This window comes from Dreissena polymorpha, chromosome 11, assembly GCF_020536995.1.
Source record: "Dreissena polymorpha isolate Duluth1 chromosome 11, UMN_Dpol_1.0, whole genome shotgun sequence".
NCBI lineage: Eukaryota > Metazoa > Mollusca > Bivalvia > Myida > Dreissenidae > Dreissena > Dreissena polymorpha.
Window position 1 is genome coordinate 86,503,773 of NC_068365.1, and position 11,797 is coordinate 86,515,569.

The 11,797-nt window shown below is 33.4% G+C and overlaps 1 protein-coding gene across 1 annotated transcript in view; it reads left to right on the forward strand.

Moving 5' to 3' along the window:
• Window positions 1-4,385: 4,385 nt before the first annotated feature.
• The window catches only part of LOC127849997 (pre-mRNA-splicing factor ATP-dependent RNA helicase DHX16-like), a 16,644-nt gene continuing 9,232 nt past the window's right edge, over window positions 4,386-11,797 (forward strand). The window contains exons 1-3 of the mRNA XM_052382731.1: window positions 4,386-4,453; window positions 7,405-7,569; window positions 7,976-8,081. Coding sequence (XP_052238691.1) covers window positions 4,386-4,453; window positions 7,405-7,569; window positions 7,976-8,081 — 339 coding nt within the window. The remainder of the gene's footprint in view (window positions 4,454-7,404; window positions 7,570-7,975; window positions 8,082-11,797) is intronic.

An 11,797-nucleotide genomic window follows, 5' to 3' on the forward strand; every position in this document is an offset into this window, starting at 1 on the left:
TATAGCACCCAGCCGATTTCCAATCCAGGGAAAATACCCTTTTAAATTGGCACCGCTAATAGTAGTCTTATTTAGGTCAGTATAATAAGCAAGCATGGTCCGATATATGTTAAAATAGTGCCCTTAAAATGCCAGTTTGTGTTCAAAAATACCTTTACATAATAATATTTTGTATGTCCTCTTTGTTGACAAGTTAATTGCTTAATAGATTGTTAAACAATACTCATTTTAATTATAAGATATCCAACCGTGATAACATCATACGAAGAATAGTTAAATGTTCGGAGGGTAGTGTCGGGGAAGCATATGTTCAGGATTGCATTTTGCCGGCGTGGCATAATATGTCCGCCTGTGCTAAAGACATCACGAGGTCATATGTCTGTCCTGATCCCTCTTTTGATGAAAACAAACATTGATTTATATCCCCCGCTGAGGAGAGAGGGATATAGCTTTTGCGTTGTCCGTCCGTCCGTCCGTCCGTTTGTCGCAAACATTTATTTGGCTGGGGATATCGATTCAACGAATTTGCTTGTTTATTTTGATATATAATCCTCGAATACTAATGCTGACACATAAAGATTAACTGATTCAATGTAGATTTTTCATTTGGCTATACAGTAAATATGTGATTCATTTATGTTTGATTTGTGAGGTTGTTTTGACAAAACATTTAAGTACGTGCTAATCGAACTCTTCAGCAGAGTTCACTGGCCTGAAAAACCTGTAAGATTAATCAGGTTGTCTTGAGTTGACAGTAAAGAATTGATCGACTATCAAAGATTGTGCCCATGCCACATTTTGATATCAGAATTATATAATTGCATACGTAGAATAATCTGCTACTGCTATCAGTGCTGTATTGCACTGATTTATATTTACCTAACAGTTTAAATATTGGTACACTGATAAGCCGAGCTGACTAATTTATTAGCTGCCTAATACAGCTTTCACATTTCAAATTTATTTTAGTTTGTCTACTGCCATTAATTATACGTATTAAAATTGTATATACAAACACGTATATCCCCCTTTGAAGGCAATGCCTTTTGCCTAAAGAGATTATGGCAAGGAAAAACTGATTGCTCTCTGCATTATGTATTATATATGTTTTACATAAATTCCCTTTACGTAAACAAATTTATAAAAAATAAAGTTAAAGAAATATAATATGAAACAAAATGAGCATTACAAAATTAAATGTGTAAACGTCAGAAAAGCCAAGAGCGTTAGGAGCCTTACGAAGAAATGCCAGTAGGCATTGCCCAATTGCGTTATCCAGCTTGGTAATAATTTTTCCCAAACTTTTGAAATATACAATACTCACAATTATGACATAACAATGTTAACATAAACATGACGAAACATACAGCATTACAGGCCGACTAAATTTTTAAAATCAGAATGCATACAATATTTTCTAATTATATAAAGCCAGACTTAAACAGTTGCCCTTCTGGAGCTCTTAAATAAATTACACTGTCCCTTTAAATCAAGAATCCAAATATGTTATCGGGCGAACAGGAAGCTATTAAGATTGAGTGAATTTTTATGTCCCCAAGTCTATACTGGGGACATATTGTATCTTTACCTGTCTGTTTGTTGGTTTGTTTGCATCAAACTCTAACATTGCCCATAACGTTTGCAATATTGAAGATAGCAACTTGATATGTGGCATGCATGTGTATCTCATGGAGCTGCACATTTTGAGTGGTGAAAGGTCAGGGTCATCCTTCAAGGTCAAATGTCAAATATATGCGGGGACATTCACGAAAACATCTTGTTAATATTAATGTAAATGTTAGTAGTATATTTAAGGTCCCTTTCTATATATTTGTTTTGACTAAATTGAAATATTATACCTGACATATTCATGATTCTAAATGTGTACACTTATTTAATAAGAAGGCCTTAAATTTACATCGTCCAAATGTTTTTAATTTTAACTGACCAGAGCACAACGTGTTGTCCGTCATTCTTTGAGCCTTGTCCTTCGTCAACATTTGTCATTTTAACACTCTAGAGGCAACATTCATTGGCCAATCAGTAGAACAGAATATATGTCCGAATTATATCTCAGCCGAATTCGTATCTGGGTCATGTGCGGTCAAACACTAGGTCACTAGCTGAAATTATAGAAAACGCTTGTTAATACTTTTTAACTTAAATAATGTGTCCAATCTTCACGAAACTTGGGAAGAACATTAATTCTAATAATAAGTTGGTCGTGAAAACTGGTTCAGGTACATTGAAACAAATGGCCCCCATGGGGCGGCACAGTTTTCCTTTTCAGCTTAAGTGATTTTTTTTAAACTCTATCAGTAACCCTTTAGTCTTATCGCCGTGAAAATTACTCTGAACATTTGCTTTAACGATATCTTGATTAATGAACATTGTTAAGGTCTGCTGAAAACATGGCTTTCAGCACTTGTCCTTTTATATCAATAGTGAAACCTTATGAAACTTATTATGAGAAACGTTTTTCTCTCTCTATTTTGTTCATGCGAATACATCATAAACCTTTTGTCCACTAGTAGCCAATCATTTTGTTGATGCAAAGAAACACAGCTGTTAAAAAACCAATTTACCATCTGAATGCAATTAATTACTAGAATGACATTAATTTTATTAATGCTGTCATCTTAATATGACTTCTGCCTATGAGTAACATTGACAAATAATTTTGTTGATTGTTATGCAGATGATTACACTGATGCTGATGATGATTGGCGATGAACAATAACACACATGTATTATGATATCCGAATACCCTTAATTAAAGTTAATTTAATCTTATCAAAATTGCAGGAACATTAATGTTTGAACACACTTACTGAAAGTAACATTAATACTCAACATCAACGAAAATTTCGTACAATGTTTCGTAAAATAAACCTAACCAATTAAAAATCAGTGTTCCTTATGGCAATTGCCGAAATTTCAACGCCAGATGTGGTCTGGTAAAATAGATGTTTGAAGATACAAAATGCTCGTTTTTATTATTGTTTTGCATATTTAATTCCATTTAAATTTCCCGCAACGATATCTATTCATACGACACACGAACACTATCATGGCGTTCCTGTGTCGTATGAATAGATATATTCGCGGGAAATTAAAATCGAGTTATTTGTGTCACAAATAAATAAAAACGAGCATTTTGTATCTACAAAAATCTTAGTAATCATACCACATCTAGCGTTGAAGTTGTAGCTATTGCTATAAGGAACACTGGTTGTTTAGGTGTTATTTTTATTTAACGAAATTCTTTACGAAATTTGCGTTGATTTTGAGCGTTATAGAGGCTTTAAGGGAGAAGCAATTATTTATAAACGGAATAAATGTCTCGAAAATGTGTATTGAATGCCCTTTCAAAGCAGTGGTATCTGTCCCGTTATTTTGTCTGCGTTTAATGCTTTTTAAATGCGAATTGAATACACGAATAATGCCAACTTTATTCTTTAGGCCAAAATGTGATATTTGTTATGCATTGGTTATATATTTAAACAATTTAGTGCATGAAAAGCGTATTCTCTTTTGAAAAATCCACTTTACCATAAATTTACGATTTAGTACCATTTATAATAAATATATATATATATAATAAAAAATAATAATACTAATAATAAAAATAATAATCATGATCATGATCATCATCATCATCATTATCCCTTATTCTCATAGTATCGGCCCTCCTCATTGTATTGTGCCTGTGACAAAAACCCCACAAGTAGTGCTGGACAGTATTGTTTTTCCATTTTTAGACATTTTAATTTATTTGTTTTTTATTAATGACTATTAAGACAGTCTTTCTCATGATTTCCAGATTTCATTTGAAAGTAGGTCATGTTTAGTCCAGGCCGCTATTATGATTACACATAATTGTGTTAGTTTGTGTTTGGTGTATTTGTAGGTTTATCAAATGTTGTATAAGCCGCGTATTTGTGAAAAAATACAATAGAAATAATTTAAGAGAGATATGAACATGAGTTTCGTTTTTTCCATTAAGAAACTATTTAAAGAAAAAGAACATGCACATAGTAACAAACCGTACAAACCAATCAGAAGGGCCGATATTATAAGAAACGGTGTGCATGATACTGATTTCAACATGGAGCTTAGTCTCGCCAGTATGTTTGCAAAACATTACCGATTTTAATTTTGTGGTGTCCAGGATTACACATTTGACTATAGATTGACGTATTAAACATGTATGTTTTTCAATCTTTTCACATAAAATATTGAGATATTTTCATTAAGGGGGCCGATACTACGGATACACATGCTATATTATAATTACTGCAAATTAAAATATATAAGCTAAATGCAACATGTAAGGGTCTGCTTATACTAAATTGTAAATAACTGAATGTCTGTTTTATGACTACATGGATGCAATGCGATACTCAAGCTTGGAGTTTACATTTGCTCTTATCGCTAAACAGAAAAAATCTTGGTCTGATTTTAAATAAACGTAAGGTTTTCAAGTCTTAGCCAGAAATAAAGCAAACCCCATTATCAGTAACGTTAAACTGTGTGGCAACATTGTGCAACCCGTTCGTTATCTCGGGGCACATGACCACTTATTGAAAGAACCTCCTGGTTTTCTAATCTCCCACAAAGTGTACCCACTTACACTGATCTTAAAGAATCGAACTACCGTCTAGACTTTTCAGTTCGAATTGAACCTCGATTTGTGAAGACATGACTTTATCGTAGACGAAACGAGCCATGGGTTGCCACAGAATTCTACTCTGGATTTATGCGTTAATTGTTTGCAATGGCTTGCCGTCTTTACAAGGTATTTTGCTATTTATATATATAATTTTATTAGCTCACCGAAAAGTCCGAGTACTACTCATCCATTTGTCGGCGTCGGGGTTAGCGAAATACTCTGGTTAAGGCAAACGTGCAACATCTCCGTCACTGTTTCTACAACAGGTATTCTTTAAACTCCACTCATGTGTTTTGGGTCATTGTTGGTCGATGACCATGTGTTATAATTTTGACCTGAAATTTAGCAGAATTTGGCCCCTTGTTGTATTTAGAAATTCCAGGTTTGCGTGCAACAGGTACATATATCTATATTCATCAGAAATAAAAACTTAACATATGTCTACTGTGCTCAGGGTCTTCATACAAAAGTCCATAAATGTGACCAGCCTTTTGTACTTTTGTCAGGTTATGGATTGCGTGCCAAATGAAATTCGGATAAAAGTTTGCGCACAACACGTACATACATCTGTAGCAACAACAAATATTTATTTTTTTAAACAAGTGACAATTATTGCGGATCATCATTCGAGGCTGCCGACCATGCAAGGTCCATAAATCTCCAATTAAACCAAATGAAAATTAGTATATTACTTTTAAAAATTCAATTAAACGCTGGCTGACATGCATAATTTTCATTTTCATTTTAGGCTATAAGTGGTCAAGGTCAAGATAATAATGTGTTAACTTTAGATAAAAATGCGCTCAATAACATAGGTAAGAATAGAGATTTTGTGCTGAAATTATGTGTGTAGCTAAGTTACATACTTATTTATCAATTTTACTGTCATTTATGAGAAGGTAGCTTACATGCAGGTCTATGGTGGGATTGCATTCGGGGCCAGTTGGGTCACGATCGCTGGTAAACATGTGAAAATCTAGGTTTTGGTGTTTCCACATGTCTTGTTTCCATTGAAACATTTTCAGCTTAAAGTCTATGTATTAAATTACTTTCTAAGTTCTACATGTTAAGCTTTTCAATAATGCTTGTGTCATTATATAAGTGACTGACAGAAATGGACATTAAATTATCAGAGCTGAAGAATAGTTGGCTAGTTAGAAAAAAAATCTCGTTGTCGCATAACAGTAGATTGCGATCAACGACGATTCGTCTATGCGGAAATGAATTCAACATCGACCATAACTACAATTGCATCAACGAAACTAAAGACGTATCAACTGAAAAGATAAAAAAGATACAAAAACGCTGATACATTTACTTGTTTACCTTTTAAGTAGCGAATTCCATTCTGTAAGTCTTAAGTGCATTTGGTTAGTTCATTTGGGCAAAAATACAAAAAAGGTTCAACAGTTGGTCGTGTGGTCAAATATCAAGTTATCAAAAGATTGATGACATTATATTCGATTTTGAATAAACCACAAGGGCGTTAGTAAAACTGGCTAAACAGCCGACCGTAAGAACTCAAACGAGTTTATTTGCCAGTAACTAATGGAAACATTTTTTTAGATTTTAAAATGATAGACCACTTTTTTGCGCGTTGCATGTGGAATTCACGCTCAGGAATACCTTTTGTTTTCGTCCCTAAAGAGAGGTTTTAATTTTTCGTTACTATATGAATATGAGCGAGTTTATGTTAACATATTTCATAATGTTAAAGCCGTCATGTACAACAAATCTTATGTTGTTTTGTGTGAATATGTACGCTTTTTGTTTACAGAAACAAATATAAATCTAAAGCGTTAATTGATTATTATATGTTTAATTTCCAGTTAGATTTTTATATCAAATGCAATAGTAACAGAGACACATACGGTTTTTGTTATAGAAATAAAGGTTGAAGTAATTGAAGAGTAATTGCAAATGTTCACCTACAATTTTGAATGTTTAAATGTATGGTATAAATTAAAAACAATCACTTGTCTAACCGGAACTGTTTGCCTTATATTTTATAAAATGTATTTTATTGTTTTTGTTTTTAAAGTATACATTTTTGTCCATCGAATTATGAAATTGATTTCATTTTAATTCTCCCCTCATCATACCCGCATTAACGTGATACATGTTGGTGTATTCAATACTGTTGATAAAGCAAGAAATAATCCCGATAAAATAATAACATATCTGGTTACTTGTAACGTAATTATTTTATCTATCAAAGTTTACGTTTGTTAATATTAAAGGTTGGAGATTTTATACGTTACGTCAGTAGTTTTATTGATTTAGTCCAAATTTATGATAGTGCACACCACTGTAATGCTTCAAGTAAAAGTCATTGTCACATTTCATGTTGGAAGTTGGAAATAGTTCGTTATAGTACCAGTGCTGCTTTGGGTTGAAATACCGGTGAGTATGCTCCAGGGTGTACACAACTGGTAACAAATGCGGAAATGAAGGGATAAATAAACTACAAGGTATGTCTTGGACACAGATAAGTTTATTTTCTCGAAACGGAAACCTAAACAAATCACCAAGCCTCGTGGTTTAAGTTTTCTTAGCCTTTTGCGAAATAAATGTATTTGCATTCAACACTTACCTAATATTATCGATGTGTTAACCTCACCAACAAAGATCCAATGAAATCTAATTTTAATGTTGACTTTATATTTCTTATTTTACACTTTTATTCAAAGCCATATCAACGAAGACCCCATCAATAGCATCATTATTAACAGCATCGGCAACAATCCCGAGTCCAACAACGCCAATAACATCGACATCGACAACAGAATCCCCGACAATAACGCCGACAACAGCATCGACGTCGACAACAGCAACCTCGACAACAATATCAACAACAACGGAGACTTCAACACAGTTTACAACAACGACAATGCCGGGTGAGAATAATGATATGCTGTATCAAAGAATAAAGTGTATTTTAGAAAAATATACTTTGCATCGAAAACAAATATGTTATATTATGGGTTCGATGATATCGTCATAATAAGGGCATGAATGGATTTTATGAGTAGGAAGTTGACAGCCGGTAATCTCTGGAGCCATCTTTTTTTTAGAGATGCATGAAAAAACGATCCAACTTACTACCGTGATGGCTTTTATGTTCGGACTGTTTAAAAAAGACAATAATTTCGATTATGAGAAGGTTGTTTAGGCTTTTTTAACATAGTCTTTATTTATGTTTTATAATCCATTACATTTTATGACAAACATAAATTATCTATCATCTAACCATTTAGAAAAAAACAAACACGTTTTTTAGGTGTCAACTCTTTTATTTGACAGGGCTGTCTGCACATATATGCAAATAGCATTGCTTCTGACGAACGAATCTCTGCAATTTGCAACAGAGATCGACCTCAATGGCACAGCTAAATTGAAGAGTCGAGACGTCAGTAAACATTGCAACATCCAAACCATATATCTAAAAACTTAAAGGGGCCTTTTCACAGATTTTGGCATGTTTTGAAGTTTGTCATTAAATGCTTTATATTGATAAATGTAAACATTGGATCTAAAAAGCTCCAGTAAAAAATCAAGAATGAAATTTAAAAAAAAAGATAAAAAAGTAAACCTCAGCACGGCTCGAACCACTGAACCCTGGAGTCCTGGAGTAAAAAGTCTCCGACCTAGACCACTCGGCCATCCTTCCAGATACAATGTGAAATGTATTTTATACTCTATATAAGTAATCCTCGAAGTTACACAAAATATAGCGACAGCAACAAAACTCTCCAAATTATTAATTCGTTTCGCGTTGCAACGCTTTATAATTTTCAGGTTTTTAAATCGTCAAAAGATGCATATAATGGCTATTTTAGAGCATGGTAAATGTTCAGTATTACTGTTACCTCACACATATCAGAACTAAAACGAAAATGTGCGAATCTGAAACAACTTTTGTCAATTTTGTCAATTTACCCAAACGTGAAAAGGCCCCTTTAAACGATACAAAATCGATTCTGTAGGACAAGTCGTTACACGTATAATTAAACCGAAACATTTGTCGCATATGAGTAGTGAAATGTTATTAATACACATCAGACGGTTAACCTAAACTCAAAATCACACAAGTGCACAATGTAACTACACCATTTAAAAGCACAAGCCTATGGACGCCATGGCTCGAACAACCCACCCGCCCCCGCCGATGCCCAAAGCGCATACAGGGCGCTACCCATGCATATCCACCACGCCAATCGCACAAACTGCACACAGCGGAACATTAGTTTCTATAAAACAGCTGCGATATTTTCAAGATTTAGCAACCACCACCGATCAAGAGAAGTGCATATGATTTCATGTACACCCCAAACGATACTCGGCAGTAATAAACGATTAAGGTTTAACTGCGAGCGGGATACACAACCATACTGCATTTTTTAAAACTTTTATTTCTGTTTTTTTTTATGGCAGGGGTACGTATGAGGACCCATTTCTCAAGACCGATGTCTATTTGCCTTCTCCACCTCATGAAACCTCGAATGTTAGAGACATCTGCATATAATCAGCTATTACTGTATCGTAAACATTAAAGTATTCTGTCATAAAACCATGTACACAGAACTGAGAAAAATAGAGTATAACACTATATACTCGTTAATGTCAGGAACTTATCCCTTTTTCTATATTAAGTCAATCGTCTGCTTACATACAACTCACTGAAACACATACAACATAATATAAACCTTTAAAGAAACAGCAAAAAATAAAAAGATTTCAATTACGTCTACACTCTACTCTGCTTGCCTGTCGAATGACCAAACCTACAAATATATGCACGAGGAAATCTTGATTTCAGCACTATTGGGCATGTATCACCTTCAAAAACCAGCATAACCCGTTTACTCAATCACACAACGATAATAAATACATTTATTTTATATTTATATTTAGCAATTTAGAACGATTCACATACAAAATGCGCGACAGAATTAGATCACAAGGGTTATTTGGTGAAATTTGAAATTTGCTAAATCAGGATTCTTTTATGTGTTAAGAGACGATTTACACACAATAATATCAGTACTGGCATAAAGTATTGTCTTTGATAATACGTGAGTTGTTGCACTGACAAAATTATTCGCTGACGGTTGATCAACTAGATTTCCATTTTCCAAAAATAGGTGGAACTAAAAACAGAAGATTGCGCAAATGAACGTAATTATATATCAACGTTTCTTTACACATTTTATTTTATTTGCAGGATTTGAAAAAATTAGTCTTATACATAAATACATTCTTCAATTAATTATTAAGATAAGATAAGATTTCTACGTTTTTGAAAATCACTAACGCTTTAAAGGTAGTTTGCCAGTAATGTGTTGAAAGCTGAAACTGTTTACATGTCTTCTTTGTAAACCGTGTTCATGTCTTATACTTAAATATCGTCAAAGTTTTTTGTCATATACAAAACAGATGTTCAGCCATGTATAATTTTTCCAAGGTTAAACATATTTTTTGAAATGTACATAGTATTACAATCATGCTCATATAAAACCATTCTGAAAAATAGTTGTACGGTTCTATTACCTTAATATCATTTTTTTTATCAAAACTTTTTAAAAACGCCTGAGTAAGCGCACATGTTTTCATAACATGAAATTCATGATATAAGTAGTCGACAATGTTTGCTCATTGCACAAGCTAAAGAACAAATACACTGTTCTAAAACCACCATGCAAATTATGTTAACCGCATAGGACGTATCGTCGGTTCGTTTATTTATTATGCATGTCCGAAAAGAGGTGGCGAAATGGACGAAACGTTATACAGGAAGATGTTGTAATTGACAAAACAAAAATATACAGTTAGTGTTGATTTTAGAACTAAAACGCCACGTGGTATTTTAATATGAAACACGTAATGTATGTATCGATACTCATGTCGTATGCTATAAATATAACCTTAGAACATACATTTTATGGTATTTGAAATATACCATTTTCCATGACACTGTTTTAGACATGCATTTTATCAATATATCTAATATTTATTGTAACATATCCAAATGTCGCTATAAAATTAATTCATTTTAAAACATGTTATCGGTATGGAACAACGTTATAATTTACATTACTCAAATATCCGATAAAAGTTCTGTCTGTCTGTCTGTCTGTCTGTCTGTCTATCTATCTATCTCTTTCTTTTGTTCTCTCGTTCTTTTGTTCTTTGTTTCCATAATGATTTATATCCGAATCAATAAATCAATCATTCGATTTGATCAACCAAGCAATATATAAATATCGCTTTTTATATATCCGTCTGTACGCCTGTTATTCTTAATAACTATCTTTGTTTCTATGTTTTGTTTTTATCTTTTGTTTTATATCTGTTATGCCCATGTTTATATTTGTTAAGTATAACGAGCTTTACAGGTATTGGTTTTGTATTCTTAAACTCATTTAAAAAATCAACGGCGATGAATTAAAGTGAGACAAACTAATTTGGTTACTTCAAAATGCGATTCAAATATTTGGCGTTTATATGTATATAATATATTTATTCTCAGAGAATGGATATTTTATTTTTGTTTGCTTAATAGATATAAGAAAGCTGTTTTAAATTTTTGTATGAATACGTTCTGACAATTAAAATCTTCTGTATGGTTTAAGATTGTGGAAACCCGAACAACGTCCTGACAGATAACATGTATAAATCGACAACGCCAAACAACACCCTTTATAACGCCAAGGTCAACGTGACATGTTTGCCAGGTTACCACTTAAATCAAACCAAAGAAAACCACCCAAATGGAACCCAGCGTACCGACGATGTCACGGAAACTATTACTTGTGCGGATACTGGAAACTGGAGTCAAATATCTGGTTGTCAGCCAAAGGGTGATAATATTGATTTCTGTATTCTAATGTGTAATTTGCATTAGTCATTTGTCTATATAACTCCATCATACATAGTAATCTTGCAGTTTAAAACCGGCTATCTATCTATCTATCTATCTATCTATCTATCTATCTATCTATCTATCTTGTCTTCTGTCTGTCTGTCTGTCTGTCTGTCTGTCTGTCTGTCTGTCTGTCTGTCTGTCGTCTGTCTGTCCTGTCTGTCTGTCTGTCTGTCTGTCTGTCTGTCTGTCTGTCTGTCTGT